Genomic DNA, 23,598 nt, shown 5'->3' with positions numbered 1-23,598 from the left:
AGACTAAGACTAAACCTAATACAAGACAAGAAGAGAAACACTAGATTAACAGGGGAACATGAAGAGCAAGAGAGAGAGAGAAGGGAAATAACACTAAGGGACAGGGAGATGAGAAATACACAGATACAGGGAGAGGTAGAGCAGGGGAGAACAGTCCATGGACCCCCCCTGAAGGGACGAATCCCAGACGTCTCAAACAACCGCCCAGGGATGAGCAGGGTGGGTGGGATCCAGTGAAGGGGAACTGAGGCAACAGACCAGGGAGAAGGGGACAAGAGACAGAAGGCTGGGGAAGGGGATTTGAGACAGACTGCTGGGGGAAAGGACCTGAAACAGAGGGCTGGGGAAAACGACCAGGGAGAAGGGGACTGGAGACCGAAGGCTGAGGAAAACAACCAGGGAGGGCGGAACTGGAGAAGGAGGCCTGGGGAAAGGAACTAGGAAGGGGACTGGATAAGGAATTTTGGGGAAAGGAACCAGGAAGGGGACTGGAGAAGGAAGGTTGGGGAAAGGAACCAGGAAGGGAACTGGAGAAGGAGGGCTGGGGGAAGGAACCAGGAAGGGAACTGGAGAAGGAAGGTAAATGGCTGCATTCACTCACACATTCACACACCGACGGCGGAGGCAACCATGCAAGGTGCCAACCTGCTCATCGGGAGCAATTAGGGGTCAGAGGGGAATCTAGCACTGGGCAGTGGGGAATCTGTAGCACTGGGCAGAGGGGAATCTAGCACTGGGCAGAGGGGAATCTGTAGCACTAGGCAGAGGGGAATCTGTAGCACTGGGCAGAGGGGAATCTAGCACTGGGCAGTGGGGAATCTGTAGCACTGGCAGAGGGGAATCTAGCACTGGGCAGTGGGGAATCTAGCACTGGGCAGAGGGGAATCTAGCACTGGGCAGAGGGGAATCTAGCACTGGGCAGAGGGGAATCTAGCACTGGGCAGAGGGGAATCTAGCACTGGGCAGAGGGGAATCTAGCACTGGGCAGAGGGGAATCTAGCACTGGGCAGAGGGGAATCTAGTACTGGGCAGAGGGGAATCTAGCACTGGGCAGAGGGGAATCTAGCAGTGGGGAATCTGTAGCACTGTGCAGAGGGGAATCTAGGACTGGGCAGTGGGGAATCTGTAGTACTGGGCAGTGGGGAATCTAGCACTGGGCAGAGGGGAATCTAGCACTGGGCAGTGGGGAATCTAACAGTGGGCAGTGGGGAATCTAGCAGTGCGCAGTGGGGAATCTAGTACTGGGCAGAGGGGAATCTAGTACTGGGCAGAGGGGAATCTAGTACTGGGCAGAGGGGAATCTAGCACTGGGCAGAGGGGAATCTAGCACCGGGCAGTGGGGAATCTAGCAGTGGGGAATCTAGCAGTGGGGAATCTAGCAGTGGGGAATCTAGCAGTGGGCAGTGGGGAATCTAGCAGTGGGGAATCTGTAGCACCGGGCAGTGGGGAATCTGTAGCACTGGGCAGAGGGGAATCTAGCACTATTTATCCCAAATTAAGCCATTTACCAGTTTCATCACCTGTGCATTGTATGCACTTTACTGTTACATTTGCACTCTGGTTGTATGTTGTATTATACTTGCTGTGCTGTATAATGACAAAACATTTTAATCTAATTTTAATCAGTTGCAAATTGCTTTTGCGCTACCTGTTGAATATTTCCCCCATAAGGGTCAGCAGTGCACGGAGCAGACGCAATGGATAGTCTCTCCTTATAAGGAGCTGGCGGGTGTTTCTGTATGCAAATGAAGGTGAACGAGAACGCGCTTCCAGTAAGACTGAGTGACGTTTTTCATTCATGGGAACCCAGCTGAGATGATTTTGGCCACCTACGAAGACTTTTTCACACGTACATTTGTTATTACAAACTTTTTACAAAGATAGTTGCAAAGATACTTACGAACATGTTCGAGAATGAGGTCCAATGATTCTAACGGAGACCTGGCTATCGGTGTTCACCGACATATTCAACACATCACTGCAGCAGGCTGTCGTTCCAGTGTGCTTCAAAGAGAGACCATTGTGCCAATACCCAAGAAGACCAGGGTTACAGGCCTCAATGACTATTGTCCGGTGGCCCTAACACCCATAGCTATGGAGAAGCTGGTCATGACTCACATAAACAGCATCATCCCAGACTCACTAGACCCACTGCAGTTCGCCTATAGTCCAAACAGGTCTGTAGACGATGCCATCTCCCTGGCACTACACACTGCCCTGGAACACCGGGACAAGGGAGACACCTATGTCAGACTGCTGCTGTATATTGACTACAGCTCGGTGTTTAACACCATCGTGCCTGCAAAACTGGTCCTGAAGCTGAAGGAGCTAGGCCTGGACACCCCCACCTGCAACGGGATTATGGACTTTTTAACGGGCAGGCCACAGTTGGTGAGGATTGGTGACAACATCTCATCCACTCTGATCCTCAACACCGGTGCGCCCCAAAGCTGTTGCCTTAGCCCTCGGCTGTACTCTCTGTTCACATATGACTGACTGTACAGCCACACACAACAGCAACAGGATTATCAAGTTTGTAGATGACACAACAGTCATCGGACTGATAAACAACAAGGATGACAGAGATGAGCTAGTCCAGCTGACGCGTTGGTGCAAAGACAGCAGCCTTGCACTGAATGCCAGCAAGACTAAGGAGCTCATTGTGGACTTCAGGAGACATCAGGTCAACCACTCCGCCATCAGCCTGGAAGGGATACCAGTGGAGGTCGTCAACTGCTTCCGGTTCCTAGGACTCCAGATCTCTGACGACGTAAGGTGGACCTACAACACGGAGGTCATGCTCAAGAAGGCCCACCAGCGCGCCTACCCCCTGCGGTGCCTCAGGAAATGTGGCATAAGCATGCATATGAATGGTTGCAGATCTATATGAATCTGTGGATGTACTAGGGTGCATATGGATGTTCTGTGGATTGTATTGACTTGTGTATGCCCTACAGTGTTGTATGGATGTTCTGTGGATTGTATTGACTTGTGTAGATGTACTAGGGTGCATATGGAAAGTACTGTGGATTGTATTGACTTGTGTAGATGCACTACATATGGAAAGTACTGTGGTATCACGGTTGTGTTTAGAACCCAATGTGCATTCAAGGAGACACGGTAGGCAGAACTGAGCAAAACCCAATATGGGTATATTTAATAAGGTGGTCTAATGTACAGGCATGGGTCGGTACACTGGGGAAATTCTCGTAGTGTCCAGGATATACATGGGGACATGAAGGTCATACAGACTGATTGATTGATTGATTGAAAACTTTATTAACAGATTGCAGAATGGGTACAGTACAGTACAGCTCAATACATACAATTGTTAAGGGGATGCAGACCAGAGAAAGACTTTCGTCTTGTTTACATCAGGGTCCCCCATTTTCAATTCATCGTAACATATATGACATACATGACATACAGATAGACGGGGTGAAAAGCAGGAACAGTTGTCATCAGTGTCTCCAGGTCTTAGCCGGCAGGTCAGTGTCTCCAGGTCTTCACCGTGCAGGCCAGCGTCTCCAGGTCTTCACCGTGCAGGTCAGTGTCTCCAGGTCTTCACCGTACAGGCCAGCGTCTCCAGGTCTTCACCGTACAGGCTAGGAGAGAGGATGAGGATAGAGATTAGGTCAAGGTCGATGAACAAGAGATCCAGGCGAACAGGCAACAGAGTAGAGACAAGAGCATAGTAACGTGACTAACGTGGTATGAGAGTTTACGTTCTGACAGCTTCTCTATGTCTGGGGCGGGTTTATATACCCTGATGCACTCTGCCTCCAGACCGTAGATCAGTTGCCTCGTGACACACCACCTGTAACTAGTTAACGATAATGAGAGCGGTAGAGTGGGGAAGAGAACAGAGAGAGAAAGGAGCACTGACATGGTAGAACCATGACATGTGGATTGTATTGACACGTGTGTCTCTGCCAATTTTCTTTCTTTTGCTTCTGCATTTACCTTTTCTTTGTTTTTATCTTTAAGCTCAGCACACCCTGAATTCCAATGTATGTCAATTATACCTACAAATGGCAAATACACATGATTTTGACTTCATCCACTTGTCTGAGTAATTGTAATTCCAACTCTGTAAGACGACGCCTCCTATGATACACGTTTGAGGGAAATTACTGACAGAAAGAACACCCCATACCATTCTCCGCGGCTTAAATAGGCCCTATAGGTTGGCAGGTAATGGTTCAATTGGAGCAGAAATGAGGCACATATTTCTATGCAGAGACAAGGCCTGATTGGGGGGAGAGAGTGTTAGTGACTCACCGCTGGTGAGTGGGCGGTCAGGTACTCCGGCTCCCATCACGAATGGAGGGGATGATAACAAGCCGTCTGTACATCTACATTTGCCATTTAGATTCTAAAATAGTCAGCCGCCGCCAGCTGCTGGTGATTAAGCTACACGGAGCGGCATAGAGAGGGGGGGGGGGGGGGCAGGGTATCTTTGAGCAAGCTGATAAGGAGCCAGGGAGAGAGGGGAGTACAAGCATCAGGGTAACTGTCTCCTCTCCAGTGTTTTCAGTGTAAGAGTTGCTGAGTGTTTTTCGTTATGCAACCCATTCGCGAGGCCCTGCGGTTTTATCCGCTGCCTGTGTGGCATAGAAGTCGCCACATCACCCCCGACAAACGCACGTTGTTCTGTTGGTGGGTGTTTAAAGTGGAACATCACTCAATTCAAATATGTTATTTCAATGGTCTAGGGAGGTTCCATCAGTGTTTTGGGAACATGAGCTGCTCTCTCCCCCAAAGCCAGAACCCGGAGAACATGAGCTGCTCTCTCCCCCAAAGCCAGAACCCGGAGAACATGAGCTGCTCTCTCCCCCAAAGCCAGAACCCGGAGAACATGAGCTGCTCTCTCCCCCAAAGCCAGAACCCGGAGAACATGAGCTGCTCTCTCCCCCAAAGCCAGAACCTGGAGAACATGAGCTGCTCTCTCCCCCAAAGCCAGAACCCGGAGAACCAATAATCAAATGTGTGATGTCATTGAGTATGGAGCTGCTGCTAGACAAGTTCAAATTCAAGTTTTGTTTTATTTGTTACATATAAGGTGCATTATAGTGAAATACTTGGTTCTGTATGAGCCTCCTGAGATTGTTCTTCATACAGTAAAAAAGTAAAAGAATAAAGACCAAACACTATACAAGATGCAAAAAACTAAATGCAAACATTTGGTAGAAGAGGTAGTGCAAATTTGTAAGAATAAATAGACATTAATGACTATATGAAAGTTAGTTTGAGTTTTCATACTCAAAGGAGCTTCATTGGTAGTGTTTTCACTTGTGAAACAGAACATGTATCACATCCCCCTGGTGCTCTCAGTGTCACCTTTACCATCGTACCCAATTCACTTCCCCCAGACTTTATACCTGAAGACATCACAAGCACTCTAGTTTTTGGATTAAGGAGAGAGTTGTTCGGTGTTCGGGTGTATAGGTATAGGAAATACCACTACATTCCTGCTTTGAAATGTTAATAATGTTCCTCGGGACAGTGCCTTTGTTCTGTTTACCTTGGGGTTGTCACACCACTGTGTACAGCTCTGAACATGGCTTTGAACTGTTGGAATAGGTGACAGTAAATAACTTCTATACTCATGCACAATTGAGAGCATCCTGACTGGTAACATCACCTCCTGGTCTATTTTGTATTTATTACTAAAAGATTTGCACTACATCTCTACCTCGTTTTTTGCATTTTGTACTTTAGTTTTGTATATTGTATTTTGTATAGTGTTTGGTCTTTATTATTTGTAATTGTTTACTGTATGAAGCACAATCTCAGGAGGCTCATATACAGAACCAAGCATTTCACTGTAATGTACATGTAGGCTACCTTATGTTTGACAAATAAAACAAAACTTGAACTTGAGTATCCAGGGTGATTCTCTGGGGAACTCATGTAGTAGAACTCTTTGGTAAGGGTGTATCTGGGAGCTGATTGCAGGCTGAGTATAACAGGTTTAGACGGAGTTCAAGCGTGTTTGGCAAGTGTGCATGTATACAGTATATAACTGCATTCCGGACCACTGCATTGCATAACCGTCACCCATCTTCTGAAGGGACGGTGCAGTGCACTTGAGTTGAGTTGGATGGGCGGACCGGAGGCGGACTCGATCCGCCGACCGTGACGCGTGCGTCACAAGCTAGTCGGTGGTTTTGACTGCTCATAAAGTGAGCCGAAAGTGCCTTTTCTGCGGAGAACCCACACAGCCGTTCGAGAACGTTCGAGAAAAGCCAACCGTGGACAGGAGATCGCGCGGGGGACATCACTTGAGACAGCGATGGTAAATCCTTTTCTTTCCCAAAGCACTTTTTTGGCAACTATATGTTTCATGAGAAATAATGTTACTAACAATTTAGTTTCTCGTGCTATTCTGCATTGTTATATTATTATTATTATTATTATTATTACTATGCTGTGTTACTTTATTATTTATATTATGTAGGCCTATGTTTTATTTATTTGTATCTTCCTTACAGATCTGATGTTTCACCAGTAGCGAGCCGGACCTCTTGCACCTTGAACTTGTAGTAATGTGCAGCCGGATATCAAACAGAATCAACAGTTGACATTACGGATAATTAAAGGTACGGTAGAGACGAACCTGGCAGCCCGTGCTTCACGTAGATAACAGCGCGCATGTTGCCTAAACACCTATAGGCTTGTAGTTACGTGTTATGCACAGGCTGTAAACCTATTATGCGTTTATTATCCTTTGTCCATTTGTTTCCATTTGCTTGCCTATTGTGATGACAATACATTTGAATCTAATCGATTCTAGTTATAGAATTTGGTCTGCTTTGTTTTTGGCATGAGCATTCACATTTCTTTCCTTCCCTATGTAGTGGTTGTTTGGGTAGATTCATCTGACTTCCATCTTCATAATGCACGTTTCCTCTAATGTCTTAAAGGGGACATGCATTATAAATGGCCTTTTCCAGTGTTTAGCATGTTTATCTAGCAATTGGGGATTATATCAATTTGGTCTGTGTCGTTAATTATCATATTGACTCATCAGTCTAGTCTCGAGTTCACGAGATCCTCCCTCACTCAACTAAGCTGTTCTGATTTGACGGTATTGCTGACGTGAATAGGGTACTGATTTGCATAACTAACGCCCCCTCTATGGTTGACAGCGACAGCAGAGCGAGTGGAAATATCTTCACTTCCTCAAACAGAGCGAGGCAGAGAGAGAACGAGCGAGCGGGAGAGAGGGAGAGAGAGATAGAGAGGGAGAGAGAGAGAGCGAGGGACCGTGGTGCAGGAGTGTGTGAAACACAAACACACACGCATTTATACACACAACCTGGACCGTGCGGGGGAAGCAGTGGAGAGTTAACTTTATGCTCCGTGTCCCTCTCTCTCTCTCCCCCCCCTCTCTCTCTCTCTCTCTCTCTCTCTCTCTCTGTCTGTCTCTGGGTCGCAGACTGTAGGTGACTCTCACTCAAAGCGCTTATGGGCGGAGCCCATCCAATAACAGCCTGAAATCCTGAGGCTGGAAAATGAGGCTTTTGAGTACTTCATTAATAGAAATATAAAACAATGCATTTAAAAAAAAAAAAAACGTTCTGATGTGTTCAATAGACTCACAGGAATTGTGTAAAGTTGCCCAAATAGTGCTAGGAATAGCAATGCATGTCCCCTTTAAGTCTTGGTGGCTGGTGGGTTTTGCTTTGATTCCTCCTGGCTGAAAAGGCTGACGTGGTTATATTTAACCTTTTTCAAGGTCTTCCTTATACCTCCCTTCTAATCCTATCCAAATCGTAACTGTAGTTTTGTCTATTTTTCATCTTCTATCTTTGTCCTATTATCATCCTGTTCCTATTGCTTTTCTCCTCTCTGTCTATTCACTTGTGTTTCCCAGAAAGCCTCCTATACTCTACGCTGGTAGCCTCCACACTATATCCTACCCTGCCTAGCGTGGGATGTTGGAGAGCGGGACAGAAGCAGAGGAGTGTTTTGGTGCCACTTGGCAACAGTGAGAGAAAAAAAAAGGGTGACATTGTCAAACATGGGGGAGTCTTTGTTCAACTGCTGTTATGTTCCACCCAATCCCCCAGGCGAGGAGGAACCTCTGCGATCCAGACGTCCAGCCAACATGGCCTCCAACTCGACACACATCCCCTCGGACAAGCGCTTCCTCATCTTCTTCGACTTCGACGAGACCATCGTGGATGAGACCAGCGACGACATGGTGGTTCAGGCGGCGCCGGGGCAGAACCTCCCCGGCTGGCTGAAGGACACCTACCAGCCGGGCCACTACAACCAGTACATGCAGCGGGTGCTCTCCTACCTGGCCGAGCAGGGCGTGACCGAGAGCGCCATGCGCACCGTCGTGGAGAAGATCCCGGCCACGCCGGGCATGCTGCCCCTCTTCCAGTTCATCCGCACGCGGCCCGCGCAGGACTTCGAGGTGGTGCTGGTGTCCGACGCCAACACCTTCTTCATCGAGTCCTGGCTCCGCCGGGCGGGGGCCCGCCAGCTCTTCCACAGGGTCTTCTCCAACCCGGCCACCTTCAACAAGGACGGCCGCCTGGTGCTTCGCCCCTTCCACTCCCACGGCTGCGCCCGCTGTCCCGAGAACATGTGCAAGCAGGTGGTCCTCAGGGACTACGTGACCCGCAGGACGCAGGAGCGCGGCCGGCCGTACCAGAGGGTGCTCTACGTGGGCGACGGCGCTAACGACTTCTGCCCGGCGCTGAGCCTGGGGCCCAGGGACGTGGCCTTCGCCCGGCGGGACTTCCCCATGCACCGGCTGATCAACGAGACCCACGAGGCCATGCCGGGGGAGTTCAAGGCCGTGACCGTGCCCTGGGTCAGCGGGGAGGAGGTGGTGCAGCGGCTCAGGAAGCTGGTGGTGGAGTAGAGGGTAGTGGCGGAGGAGTCGGCTAGTCTTACATGTACACGCTCACACGCTCACACGGTCCCATCAGAACATTTCAATAAAGTACTTAATCGACCACAGGAAAAAAGGTACATAATGCACGTTATGTTATATATATTTTATATATATATATATATATTATGAAAGTAATATATTTACGTTTCGTATTGGCGAAAGTCCCCCCCCAAAAAAGCACAATTGTGAGTCATGCTTGTGGTGGGGGGTGAGTGCTCACCAAGCACATACTTTATTTACATACTTTAAGCGAGATCGGGCTGCACACACACACACACACACACACACACACACACACACACACACACACACACACACACACACACACACACACACACACAGAGAGGGGAGTTAGGCAAGGAGAGTTCATGAGGAAATACACACACACACACACACGCAAACACACTTCAGGTTATATTCTCAGGTCAAATAGCCACAAAAGCTGACGATAATTCTTATCGCTAATTCTTAGGCTATGAAAGCAGGGGACAACAAGCGTAAAGTAATCTCAGCAGCTCAGTGAGCAGACATCACTGAATTCCCCGTTCACTCTGTTGTGTATATGTCTCTCATACAGCCAGGGCCTCTGTCCAACGTCTCACGTTTTGATCCGGAGGTCACTAGAGACGGAGTACACCTGCGTGGTTAATCATTACCTGTTGTTATTATAGAAATTCAATTGAATCAAGACAACATTGACTAAACGCCAAGAACAACCTCTGTTATACCGAGGGAGATGAGAGAGGAGGAAATGATGAATGATTAACTGAATGGGTAATAGTGAGGGTGTCTTAATGGTTTTATTAGTGAGCTATGTTTCAGTGTTGACATTGAGCCTCATTGCTTTTTAAGGAAGTGTTGAATTGGGTCAGTGGGGCAAACGCCTGTGTTAGTTATCACCTTCCTATCTTTAAAGGTGCCCTGTCTTCTTGCTGTTATGGACAATAATGACTACCAATTAGCCTAATAGGTGATAAAAGGTACTTTTCTTTTCTTTTTTTCTTTACCAGTACCATAAATTATTAGAACAGGTGAAATTTGAGTAACACTGCCATCTAGTGGCAGATTCTGTAAATTGAGATTACGTCAGCTTCAGGGGGGGATTTACATAAAAGAAAGAAAATCAAATAGACATATTTATCAGAAATAAGTCTAGACAAATAGGTATTATATAGACATATTTATCAGACACGTATTGTGTTATCAAGCTATAATTTGAAAGTATATATGACTATGTTGTTGTACGTTTGTCTTCCTGTTTATCCGTTGTCCGTTTTTCAATCTGTTTTGAGTTGATACTTTGTGGGATAGGCCACCATTATTATTATTATTATTATTATTATTATTATTATTATTATTATTATTATTATTATTATTATTATTATTATTATTGTTATTATTATTATTATTATTATCATTAATAATAACACCAGCAGGAATAAAGCCATCAACTAAAACAATATATTGCCTGTGTATGAATTCATTATTAAACCTTATTACATGTCACTGATGGAGATTCATGTAGAAAGCATATTTTCATGTATAATATTCTCTGCCTATTATTACTCTGGTCAAAGTCTAGTAGACCGCATTTACAACACTTTTTGTAACACTGACACTATTTGCATTTGACACGTTTATCAACCACTGAACAATCTATGGAGGGTTCATATTTTCCTCAAACACATCCACGCCTATGTCAACAATGCTAATGAGATACGTTAGAGTGATTTAACACTTAACCCTTTCACTACCACACTACAGATCGTTAACATTTCACTACCACACTACAGACGGTTAACCGTCTGTAGTGAAAGGGTTAACCATCTGTAGTGTGGTTGTGAAAGGGTTAACCCTTTGTCATGTGGCAGTGAAAGGGTTAACCTTCTGTATTGTCGCAGTGAACGGGTTAACCCTTTGGTAAAAATATCTAGCTGCACGTTAGCCTATAGCTTAGCACAATGAATGAAAGCGGACATGGCCGGTTAGCCTAGGTACTGTAACACCTCTCCCGAAGGCTAACCGGCCATGTCCGCTTCCATTCATTGTGCTAAGCTAGGCTAACATGCAGCCAGATAGCTTTCTACTGAACTCACAGAGAGGAAACTGGTATCTATATTCTTGTCTCTCTCTGGAGAAGACGGTAAGCTAATTTCCCCAAATGTTGGCGTGTTCCTAAGGTTCAGGGCGCCCGTTTCAAGATCATATAGGGCCCCTTATCTTATCCTATCTTATCGTGTACATTTACAGGAGGATGTAGAGTGGGCCTTGCACATAAACCAACACATACCTCGCTGATGCCAAATTTGCTCTCTCTGAGTTAAATGTGTAACTGCTCTCAGGAAATTCGAGAGCCCATGTGCACACAAAAGACATTTTCGGTTTACTTTTCAGCCCTAAAATCTTAATGCACAATGTCATATACTGAATGAAACAGCAAATTACGAGGTTTCTGGAGATATGAGGCATGATATTCTACCTCACACAGAATCACAATAGCAAGCCAACGGAAATATATTGTTTTAGGCAAATTTGGCATCAGGCAAGACGCTATGTGCCAAACTCACCACAACGCAGCTCAACTAGACTTTGGAAATGTCCATTACTTGTGCAGAGCAAGGTTTCTTCTACAAGGTTAAAGACTTTGTCATTGAACATCTCTATTTCTACACCTTTATTTAAAGAATTTAGCAATTATGTGAACAAACATACATGTACAATCAAATTGAAGACACAAATGTACAGTGAAGACACACGGACAATCACCCGCTATACCCCTTATCCCTCCCTACCACCCCTGGGATCAAGAGCACACTCAGAGAAGAGGAGAAGAGGGGAAAAAAGTATTCATAGTTAGAAAAGTATATATATATATATATATATATATATATATATATATATATATATATATATATATATATAAGAGAGAGAGAGAGAGAGAGAGAGAAAGGGGATTTGTTATATAGGCGTTGGTTGTGAACTAAATAAATAAACCATCAGTAAGGTTTAATATTATATCAAAGAGTCAATCCCTTTACATGTTCAATAAAAGGAGGCCATATTTTGGTGAACTTGTCATAAGACCCATTCAACATATGTCTTATTTCTTCAAGTTGCAACAAAGACAGCACCTCCTGTATCCATCTCCTGAAGGGGGTGTTTGTTGGATTTCCTATTGCTTTCCTTCGTGCATTTGTGGTATGATTTCCATTTTCCACTGGTGTTACTCCACAAGTGGAGGTTAGTGGGTTGGGTTCAAGAGGTGTGTAACAGGGCGGCTCAGTGGCGCAGTGGGCAAGGCGCTCGCCACTAACGCAGGATATGCTGGTATCGAGCCCAGCTCTCGGCGTTGCTACCGGCTTGGCCGGCCGTCATACTAACACAATTGGCAGTGTTAGAGGGTGGGAAAGCCGGTGGGTGGGGATTGGACGTTGTGGACAGCGACTCCTATAGGTTGGGTGATGCCTGTACAGCAGAAACAGGAAGTATCGGGGGCAGCGTGAGCCAGTCCCACGCGTTACTCCTCACCACTGAGAGGTTGACACGTGATGCAAGGCTTCTATCCTCACTACAGCCGACCAGTGGGAGGCATAGTCTAGCAACGTTCAAGACAGGGGAGGGAAGAATTGGAATCACGAATAGGAGAAAAAGTGGATACAAAAAAAAGAGAGGTGTGTAACATAGGACAGACAGACATTCAAATATGTGGGACCAGACATTGTATAAAGAGGGACAGGACCAGAACATGTGGCCCAATGAAACTGGGTTGTTACATCATTACAAGTGGGGTTTACAGATAGGTATATTTTAGCCAGTCTGTCATTAGAATAGTGTATTGTGTGAAACACCTTGAATTTAATGAAACCATGTCTAATACAAATGGAGGAATTATGTGATGTGTATCTGCAGATTTCTGTCCACTTGAAGTTTCCTCAAGAAGTACACAGATGTTGTTGAGCCTTTGCAGATCTGGCATTGGTATTATCGTTCCATGTGAGTTTACTGTCGATAATGGTGCCCAGGTATTTGTACTCCTGTACTATTTCAATGGGCACGTTGTTCATGGTCACGGGGGGCAGAGAAACAGATTTTTGTCTAAAATCAAAAAAACATTTCTTTGGTCTTTTTTTGTAATTAAAATCAATGAGTTTTCAGAGCACCAGTTAAAAAAGTTGTCAATCACAGCTCTATAACTGGTCTCATTGAATGGGACGTGGGATAAATGGGACATCATGCAGGCTGGGGAAATGTGTCTCTGTTGGTGAGCAACACAGGGGCTCCATTCCTGTTCACTCTGTACACATCAGACTTCAACTACAACACTGAGTCCTGCCATATCCAGAGATATCCTGATGATGCTATTGTGCACTATCTATCTATCTATCTATCTATCTATCTATCTATCTATCTGTCTGTCTGTCTGTCTGTCTGTCTGTCTGTCTGTCTGTCTGTCTGTCTGTCTGTCTGTCTGTCTGTCTGTCTGTCTGTCTGTCTGTCTGTCTGTCTGTCTGTCTGTCTGTCTGTCTGTCTGTCTGTCTGTCTGTCTGTCTGTCTGTCTGTCTGTCTGTCTGTCTGTCTGTCTGTCTGTCTGTCTGTCTGTCTGTCTGTCTGTCTGTCTGTCTGTCTGTCTGTCTGTCTGTCTGTCTGTCTGTCTGTCTGTCTGTCTGTCTGTCTGTCTGTCTGTCTGTCTGTCTGTCTGTCTGTCTGTCTGTCTGTCTGTCTGTCTGTCTGTCTGTCTGTCTGTCTGTCTGTCTGTCTGTCTGTCTGTCTGTCTGTCTGTCTGTCTGTCTGTCTGTCTGTCTGTCTGTCTGTCTGTCTGTCTGTCTGTCTGTCTGTCTGTCTGTCTGTCTGTCTGTCTGTCTGTCTGTCTGTCTGTCTGTCTGTCTGTCTGTCTGTCTGTCTGTCTGTCTGTCTGTCTGTCTGTCTGTCTGTCTGTCTGTCTGTCTGTCTGTCTGTCTGTCTGTCTGTCTGTCTGTCTGTCTGTCTGTCTGTCTGTCTGTCTGTCTGTCTGTCTGTCTGTCTGTCTGTCTGTCTGTCTGTCTGTCTGTCTGTCTGTCTGTCTGTCTGTCTGTCTGTCTGTCTGTCTGTCTGTCTGTCTGTCTGTCTGTCTGTCTGTCTGTCTGTCTGTCTGTCTGTCTGTCTGTCTGTCTGTCTGTCTGTCTGTCTGTCTGTCTGTCTGTCTGTCTGTCTGTCTGTCTGTCTGTCTGTCTGTCTGTCTGTCTGTCTGTCTGTCTGTCTGTCTGTCTGTCTGTCTGTCTGTCTGTCTGTCTGTCTGTCTGTCTGTCTGTCTGTCTGTCTGTCTGTCTGTCTGTCTGTCTGTCTGTCTGTCTGTCTGTCTGTCTGTCTGTCTGTCTGTCTGTCTGTCTGTCTGTCTGTCTGTCTGTCTGTCTGTCTGTCTGTCTGTCTGTCTGTCTGTCTGTCTGTCTGTCTGTCTGTCTGTCTGTCTGTCTGTCTGTCTGTCTGTCTGTCTGTCTGTCTGTCTGTCTGTCTGTCTGTCTGTCTGTCTGTCTGTCTGTCTGTCTGTCTGTCTGTCTGTCTGTCTGTCTGTCTGTCTGTCTGTCTGTCTGTCTGTCTGTCTGTCTGTCTGTCTGTCTGTCTGTCTGTCTGTCTGTCTGTCTGTCTGTCTGTCTGTCTGTCTGTCTGTCTGTCTGTCTGTCTGTCTGTCTGTCTGTCTGTCTGTCTGTCTGTCTGTCTGTCTGTCTGTCTGTCTGTCTGTCTGTCTGTCTGTCTGTCTGTCTGTCTGTCTGTCTGTCTGTCTGTCTGTCTGTCTGTCTGTCTGTCTGTCTGTCTGTCTGTCTGTCTGTCTGTCTGTCTGTCTGTCTGTCTGTCTGTCTGTCTGTCTGTCTGTCTGTCTGTCTGTCTGTCTGTCTGTCTGTCTGTCTGTCTGTCTGTCTGTCTGTCTGTCTGTCTGTCTGTCTGTCTGTCTGTCTGTCTGTCTGTCTGTCTGTCTGTCTGTCTGTCTGTCTGTCTGTCTGTCTGTCTGTCTGTCTGTCTGTCTGTCTGTCTGTCTGTCTGTCTGTCTGTCTGTCTGTCTGTCTGTCTGTCTGTCTGTCTGTCTGTCTGTCTGTCTGTCTGTCTGTCTGTCTGTCTGTCTGTCTGTCTGTCTGTCTGTCTGTCTGTCTGTCTGTCTGTCTGTCTGTCTGTCTGTCTGTCTGTCTGTCTGTCTGTCTGTCTGTCTGTCTGTCTGTCTGTCTGTCTGTCTGTCTGTCTGTCTGTCTGTCTGTCTGTCTGTCTGTCTGTCTGTCTGTCTGTCTGTCTGTCTGTCTGTCTGTCTGTCTGTCTGTCTGTCTGTCTGTCTGTCTGTCTGTCTGTCTGTCTGTCTGTCTGTCTGTCTGTCTGTCTGTCTGTCTGTCTGTCTGTCTGTCTGTCTGTCTGTCTGTCTGTCTGTCTGTCTGTCTGTCTGTCTGTCTGTCTGTCTGTCTGTCTGTCTGTCTGTCTGTCTGTCTGTCTGTCTGTCTGTCTGTCTGTCTGTCTGTCTGTCTGTCTGTCTGTCTGTCTGTCTGTCTGTCTGTCTGTCTGTCTGTCTGTCTGTCTGTCTGTCTGTCTGTCTGTCTGTCTGTCTGTCTGTCTGTCTGTCTGTCTGTCTGTCTGTCTGTCTGTCTGTCTGTCTGTCTGTCTGTCTGTCTGTCTGTCTGTCTGTCTGTCTGTCTGTCTGTCTGTCTGTCTGTCTGTCTGTCTGTCTGTCTGTCTGTCTGTCTGTCTGTCTGTCTGTCTGTCTGTCTGTCTGTCTGTCTGTCTGTCTGTCTGTCTGTCTGTCTGTCTGTCTGTCTGTCTGTCTGTCTGTCTGTCTGTCTGTCTGTCTGTCTGTCTGTCTGTCTGTCTGTCTGTCTGTCTGTCTGTCTGTCTGTCTGTCTGTCTGTCTGTCTGTCTGTCTGTCTGTCTGTCTGTCTGTCTGTCTGTCTGTCTGTCTGTCTGTCTGTCTGTCTGTCTGTCTGTCTGTCTGTCTGTCTGTCTGTCTGTCTGTCTGTCTGTCTGTCTGTCTGTCTGTCTGTCTGTCTGTCTGTCTGTCTGTCTGTCTGTCTGTCTGTCTGTCTGTCTGTCTGTCTGTCTGTCTGTCTGTCTGTCTGTCTGTCTGTCTGTCTGTCTGTCTGTCTGTCTGTCTGTCTGTCTGTCTGTCTGTCTGTCTGTCTGTCTGTCTGTCTGTCTGTCTGTCTGTCTGTCTGTCTGTCTGTCTGTCTGTCTGTCTGTCTGTCTGTCTGTCTGTCTGTCTGTCTGTCTGTCTGTCTGTCTGTCTGTCTGTCTGTCTGTCTGTCTGTCTGTCTGTCTGTCTGTCTGTCTGTCTGTCTGTCTGTCTGTCTGTCTGTCTGTCTGTCTGTCTGTCTGTCTGTCTGTCTGTCTGTCTGTCTGTCTGTCTGTCTGTCTGTCTGTCTGTCTGTCTGTCTGTCTGTCTGTCTGTCTGTCTGTCTGTCTGTCTGTCTGTCTGTCTGTCTGTCTGTCTGTCTGTCTGTCTGTCTGTCTGTCTGTCTGTCTGTCTGTCTGTCTGTCTGTCTGTCTGTCTGTCTGTCTGTCTGTCTGTCTGTCTGTCTGTCTGTCTGTCTGTCTGTCTGTCTGTCTGTCTGTCTGTCTGTCTGTCTGTCTGTCTGTCTGTCTGTCTGTCTGTCTGTCTGTCTGTCTGTCTGTCTGTCTGTCTGTCTGTCTGTCTGTCTGTCTGTCTGTCTGTCTGTCTGTCTGTCTGTCTGTCTGTCTGTCTGTCTGTCTGTCTGTCTGTCTGTCTGTCTGTCTGTCTGTCTGTCTGTCTGTCTGTCTGTCTGTCTGTCTGTCTGTCTGTCTGTCTGTCTGTCTGTCTGTCTGTCTGTCTGTCTGTCTGTCTGTCTGTCTGTCTGTCTGTCTGTCTGTCTGTCTGTCTGTCTGTCTGTCTGTCTGTCTGTCTGTCTGTCTGTCTGTCTGTCTGTCTGTCTGTCTGTCTGTCTGTCTGTCTGTCTGTCTGTCTGTCTGTCTGTCTGTCTGTCTGTCTGTCTGTCTGTCTGTCTGTCTGTCTGTCTGTCTGTCTGTCTGTCTGTCTGTCTGTCTGTCTGTCTGTCTGTCTGTCTGTCTGTCTGTCTGTCTGTCTGTCTGTCTGTCTGTCTGTCTGTCTGTCTGTCTGTCTGTCTGTCTGTCTGTCTGTCTGTCTGTCTGTCTGTCTGTCTGTCTGTCTGTCTGTCTGTCTGTCTGTCTGTCTGTCTGTCTGTCTGTCTGTCTGTCTGTCTGTCTGTCTGTCTGTCTGTCTGTCTGTCTGTCTGTCTGTCTGTCTGTCTGTCTGTCTGTCTGTCTGTCTGTCTGTCTGTCTGTCTGTCTGTCTGTCTGTCTGTCTGTCTGTCTGTCTGTCTGTCTGTCTGTCTGTCTGTCTGTCTGTCTGTCTGTCTGTCTGTCTGTCTGTCTGTCTGTCTGTCTGTCTGTCTGTCTGTCTGTCTGTCTGTCTGTCTGTCTGTCTGTCTGTCTGTCTGTCTGTCTGTCTGTCTGTCTGTCTGTCTGTCTGTCTGTCTGTCTGTCTGTCTGTCTGTCTGTCTGTCTGTCTGTCTGTCTGTCTGTCTGTCTGTCTGTCTGTCTGTCTGTCTGTCTGTCTGTCTGTCTGTCTGTCTGTCTGTCTGTCTGTCTGTCTGTCTGTCTGTCTGTCTGTCTGTTGTGACGTGCATGTTTCTTGACAGGAAAAAAACAACAATTCTTTAAACAATTTGAACACAAATGTAAGGTTATATTTATCTCATATTTCAAGCAGGTAAACATAAATTATGTTTATTCACAGCCTTTTTTGTCCACATTTACCTTGGGTGTCAAGAATTCTTGAGGGAACCTTTGCTTCTGTCTTTTGTAAAAGACAGAAAAACTGCATGGGCAGATTGATTGATTGATTGATTGATTGATTGAAACTTTTATTAACAGATTGCAGAATGGGTATACAATACAGTATGCTCAATACAAACAACAGATATGTCAGGTGCCATGTATGTAGTGTTACTCTGCTATTCATTCATTACCCTTATTTATTCTCTAAAATACATTGAGGTTACCCTCATTTGCAATGTTGTCGATATTACAGGCATATTAGCATATATAAGATGCAGAAAAGAAAAATCTGTTTAGATAAATTAGACATTAGACAGTCACTGCCTTGGTGGCTTCCTGAGGAGAGGAGAAACAGACCAAGCCCAATCTGTTGCCCTCCATCATCACCTTAGCACATGTGATGTTCCCAACACTGATCTATGCTAACTTTCTAAGCCCATGTTGTAAATTGGAATATAGACCTGTTTACTCCTGTGCTTACAAACATTACTAACATAAGCAAATCTATTACAAGCACAAAAACGTACCTATTGTCTAGTATTAGTCTTAGTTATCGAGAGATCCAAGCCCTGTGGAGCTCTAGAGAATGAAAAGATGTCTCCATTCTTATTTATTATGTTTGGTGGTAGGGTGACACATTTGTTTACATTTCGGATCACTGATGGGCCTCTCTGGTTTACAGCTTGGAAATTGTTGGAATACATCTGAAATTGTAAGAGGTCATCAAGAATAAAATAAATAGACTCATGTTCAATTCAGAGTGTCCATGACACACGGCAATAATAAATGCAGAACATTTGGTCAATGATTTTTTATTGCAGGTTACGTATCATCTTTCTGTAAAATAAAAGCATTAACTGACCAGTATATTCATGGCATCCACTTATTATTGCCTCATCTTTAATCTACATTGACTAAAATGTTGCATAATATAAATTTTAATTACTTTGTTTCCTTTCTTTTTCAATAAGACATATATAATGTAATTAATGATTAATAGTTAGTAATAAGTGATCCGTTGTCTTTATTTCTGTCTGAATTACTATAGTTTTAAACTGAATTCTCATATTTGTTAAGGCAGTTTTGAAGTAACCTAAATGCATACGTCATGCGATTGCGCGGAAGGGTCCTTCTACCTTTGCGCATGGTTTTGAAAAACAAGACGATATTTTCGTGTAATTAAAACTAACGTCGTCTCGTTGTATTATTACGTTGTTGGCTACATTGTAAAACACAGGTAAGCGTGTTTGTAACTTTAGGCATGCAATGGAATATATGTGCAACATATAAGTTAGCTAACGTTACACGAAAAGGAAACGCAACTCAAACGTCGCCAAGAGTCATTCATTTGAAGGCGAGAAATGCCTGCTAGCCAGCATGCTAATCACCTAACGTTAGCTAAAAGCAGTGGTGTTGTTCACTCGAAAGTCTGCAGACACAGTATATAGATCGTAGTGTCCGCATACCTAGTTTATCAGGCAGTTCGAAAACAACTGTACAGTGACTAAAATCCGCTGTAAATAACGCAAGCTAGTTAGCTCACTCAGTCTGTGCAGCTGAGCATGCTAGCCTAGCTTGAGCACTTAAGTATTGTGAGTTGATTGATTGATTGATTGAAAAGTTTATTAACAGATTGCAGAATGGGTACAGTACAGCTCAATACATACAATTGTTAAGGGGATGCAGACCAGAGAAAGACTTTCGTCTTGTTTACATCAGGGTCCCCCATTTTCAATTCATCATATGACACACACGACATACAGATAGACAGTACTGCTACATCTATACATTTATGACATACCAGATTTGCAAATACAGTACTGTTTGTGATACAAAAAGTGTCCAGAAAAAGAGTGTATATACATTTGACATAGAAACTGTACATTGGAGGAGGTTGGGTAGGTGGGGTGGGGTTGGGTGGGTGGGGCTGTACATTGGAGGTGGGGGGGGGGGGGGGGGGGGGTTGGGTAGGGGGACGACGACACTGTACACTGTACATTGGAATACTGACAAAGCCATACTTGGTCTTTACTGTACAACTGGGTTAGGACATTTGTAGGGGCCAGTTTCGAATTGCAGTCTCCCGTAGGTGTTCTTTGATAGTGTTTTTTGAAAGTGGGTAGTGATTCACATTCCTTTACAGCTTTGGGTAGGGCGTTCCACATTGATGTGGCATAATTGCGAAAAGTGTTTAGTCCCTTGTTTGAGCCGAATCTGGGTTTAACATGATTTGTGGAGCTCCCTCTGGTGTTGTGATCGTGGTATTCACTGACCTTTGGGAAGTATTTTGACATGTACATGGGTACCTTGGTCGTGTAGTGTATCTTGTAGACCAGGCCCATTGCAAGTTGCTGTACTCTGTCGTCTACTCTAAGCATCCTAGGTTGGCAAAGTGGGCAGGGGTGTCATCGGTCTGTTGGCCTCTACACTATAATCAATCGTCTTACTGCATTCATAGTAATCGATCACATCATCATCACCTCATACATATTGGTAGGCAAACGACAGGTGGTTGTAATTGATTAACATGCAGGGAGGGATACCTTTTTGAATGCGGTGTGTGTGTGTGGGGGGGGGGGGGTCATGTTATCGAACATGAGACTTAATTCATGACACAACTGACTAGGGATGGGAATTGATAGGATTTTATCGATACGATTCCATTATCGATTCTGCTTATCGATTCGATTCTTTATCGATTCTCTTATCGATACCTGATCAATTTATAATTTAAATAAATAAATTGGAAATGCAACAGAACTAAGCTGGTTAGAATAACAACATGCAACTTGACATTTCTGATTGTCATTTATTGTTGAGCCCCCATGTCAGGGGCGACAGTGGCTCGGGAGGTAGAGCAGTCTTCTGGCAATCCGGAGGTTCCCGGTTCGATTCCCGCTCCTCCCGGGCAGCGTGTCGATGTGTCCTTGAGCAAGACACTTAACCCCTAACTGCTCCCGATGAGCAGGTTGGCACCTTGCATGGTTGCCTCCGCCGTCGTTGTGTGAATGTGTGAGTGATTGGGTAAAATGTAAGGAACAAATTGTAAAGCGCTTTGGATAAAAGCGCTATATAAAAAAGCAGCCATTTACCATGTCAGAAAAATACAAAAACTGTAAAAAATAAAACATTAACTATAGCCTACACTTAAATAAAATAATGTATTTGAGATTCTCTTAAAATGTATTTATTTTTTTATTCTTAAACTAATTTAATCTATTGAATAACAGTCGTTATTCCTCTGACTTCTGTCTCACACACACACACACAGACACACAGAGCTCCCTCCCCGGGCCCCTGTCCTGTAGGTATTGGCTTGTGTTGCTACACTGACACATTTGTATGTTGCACCATGGTACTTCCTGTCTGACGGACTCAGAGTAGAGACTTTGTAAATAAACAATCCGGCTCTTATTATATGTGAACTAAAGAGTACAATGTTTACAGAACAGTCCCCACCCGCTGTTTTATTGTATTTGTACCTGTACTATCCGCTGTCAGCTGTTTATCTCTCTTTGTGAGCTTGATTAAATAGCGTTAGCTCACGTTAGCTAGCGATAGCTCCGCGGCTAATTTTAGCTCAACCTAAACTAAATCAATGACTATGTTCTAAAGCATTCAAGTAGTTTTCACTGCACATAGAAGTAGCCAAACAGCGGGAGCATTTCAGGAGCATATGACCAAAAGCCAGGCAATTTCGAGCCCTTAAGGAATCAAATACAGTCTGCCATGGCTATATGCTAACGCGCGCAACTGTAGGAAAAACCTGGCAGCGTTAAGGGAATCGAAAGTCACAGGAGCCACACGGTTCCAGGCATCGGCCAATTAGGAACCGGTTCCCAACGGGAACCGGTTTTCGATTCCCATCCCTACAACTGACTAGACATTTAGTTTAAAAGGGTATACTTCACTACAACGTTATGATTCTTAAACAGAAAGTGCATCAGATCAGTGAGCCTAAGTTAGTGACACAGTTGAAAGTTATAGTCTATAAATCCTAGTGTTACCTGTGGTTATGATTATGAACTTGTGTTGTTCCCTTGTATGCAGATAGATTACTGTTAGCCAGTGCTATCACTGGACTTAGGGCTGTCTTAAATGCTTCGAAGCTTCGAACGTTCGATTCCATGGCACAAGCTTCGAACATTAAAAAAAAATCGAAGTTAAAAAAAAAATATATATATATAAAAAAATTTTCAACTTTTTTTTTTTTACTTCGATTTGTGTGTGTGTGTGTGTGTGTGTGTGTGTGTGTGTGAACTACCCATCCCAGTTAGGACAGCCGAATCCCGTCCAATCTTTCGCCGTCGACTAAAGACTCACTTCTTCAACCATTATCTGAAATGATAAAAAAATAAAAAAAAAATCTAACCGTGACTAACCTTACTGTCATGCACTTGTCCTAATAAACTAACCTACACTGTAACACGCATCACTTTGATGAACATTGTTACTCAGCTGATAGAGTTGTACCCTTCTTGCTGTCTTGTCGTACAGAACTTGTAAGTCGCTTTGGATAAAAGCGTCAGCTAAATGACGTGATGTAAGTGTGTGTGTAGGTGTGTGTGTAGGTGTGTGTGTGTGTGTGTGTGCGCGCACCTTGTAGAATTCCACACATAAGAAAGAAAGATACTGGGATGAATAAACAAAATAGGAAATAAAATGTAGAAATGCATGCAATACATAAATAAATATGAATCTCCATATATGAAATATAACATTTAGATAAGGTGCTACTGAGATGTTTTGGTGAGTTCTTTGTTTTTTTGTGGAAGTTGCACTTCTTAAAAATGCATGAACATTCACTGATAATTGGTCTGTAGTGGAGTCTACAAGGTCTACATTGCCGGACCATGTAGAATCCGGACCTTGTAGACTGACATAATTCTGTGCATAGTTTAGTCTACACAGGCCATATTTCAAATAATCAAAATCTTACTTCATTCATCTTAAACATTCTTGATTTGGGGGATTGGTAGTTCCCATGAAATCTGAAGTTGTTCAAACGACAACAGCGATCCACCTTGAATTAAATCACACAGCCGAGTGAAACCTTGTTGGATGCGTCAGTCACGAAAGGGGCTACTTAATTAATTAATCCAACCCACTTTATTTATAGAGCACATTTAAAGACAACAACGTTTACGAAAGTGCTGTACAAGTCCCACAACATAAGATAAAAAAAAAAAAAAAAAAAAAAATATATATAAAAAAAAAATAAAAAAAAATATTTTTTTTATTTTTTTTTATTTTTTTTCGAAGCTTCGAATTAAAATCGAAGCTCGGCCCCGAAGCTTCGATTGCCAAAAAAAGCTTCGAAGGTCAGCCCTAACTGGACTATAAGTGTTTCATGGCTCCAGCCGCTTCTTTTCACCTGACAGCGAGGACTCTCACTGGGGGAGCGTAACATGTGGGAGGCTCACACTACTTCCCCCAGTTTGTGTTGATGTAATATTGGTTGAATTCATTGGATGAATACTGGCCTTAATCTGCTCCTTTTTCTCTCTCGATGACTTTGCGCCCCTGAAAGTGTGTATTCATCTCAAGCTTCACCCTCTTTTCTTGATCCTACAACTGTTTTGAATGACTCCCTGAAACATCACCAACCCCCTGGCCATAACCTATAAACTAGCAGTAATAATAAGTAATAACCAATTCATATTTCACCCTTTTAGCTCCCTACAACATGGAGACTGACCTGTATGATGAGTTTGGGAACTACATCGGTCCAGAGCTGGACTCTGATGATGACGATGACCTGGACGCAGAAGACAGAGATGTTGATGAGGTATGCGTGTCTTATCAATTTCTTAGTTACAGAAATAACCAGTTATAATTGAGACTTCAGTCCTATTTAAGGGGAGTAGCCATTTCAATGAAAAATGGCTTTTTCAAATGTAGCCAAGAGTAAAGACCCCAAC

At 44.8% G+C, this 23,598-nt stretch overlaps 2 protein-coding genes across 3 annotated transcripts in view; both read left to right on the top strand.

The window, feature by feature from the left end:
• The first annotated feature begins 6,173 nt into the window (after positions 1-6,173).
• Positions 6,174-10,385, top strand: phospho1 (phosphoethanolamine/phosphocholine phosphatase 1). 2 transcript variants are annotated; one of them, XM_084328652.1, is made up of 3 exons: positions 6,174-6,298; positions 6,495-6,602; positions 7,880-10,385. In XM_084328652.1, the coding sequence occupies exon 3, from the start codon at positions 8,027-8,029 to the stop codon at positions 8,879-8,881; it is 855 nt and encodes a 284-aa protein (XP_084184778.1). In that variant the 5' UTR covers positions 6,174-6,298; positions 6,495-6,602; positions 7,880-8,026; the 3' UTR covers positions 8,882-10,385. The 2 variants fall into 2 exon arrangements, with proteins under 2 accessions (XP_084184778.1, XP_084184779.1); XM_084328653.1 differs by having other exon boundaries at positions 8,076-10,384.
• An 8,436-nt stretch (positions 10,386-18,821) lies between these two features.
• Positions 18,822-23,598, top strand: part of eftud2 (elongation factor Tu GTP binding domain containing 2) — a 70,733-nt gene continuing 65,956 nt past the window's right edge. The window contains exons 1-2 of the mRNA XM_084328645.1: positions 18,822-18,914; positions 23,353-23,465. Coding sequence (XP_084184771.1) covers positions 23,364-23,465 — 102 coding nt within the window. The 5' untranslated portion in view covers positions 18,822-18,914; positions 23,353-23,363. The remainder of the gene's footprint in view (positions 18,915-23,352; positions 23,466-23,598) is intronic.

The sequence above is a fragment of the Notolepis coatsorum genome, assembly GCF_963971535.1.
Source record: "Notolepis coatsorum genome assembly, chromosome: 14".
NCBI lineage: Eukaryota > Metazoa > Chordata > Actinopteri > Aulopiformes > Paralepididae > Notolepis > Notolepis coatsorum.
Note: the sequence above shows the minus strand (reverse complement) of the source record. Positions and strands in the feature narration are given on the sequence as shown.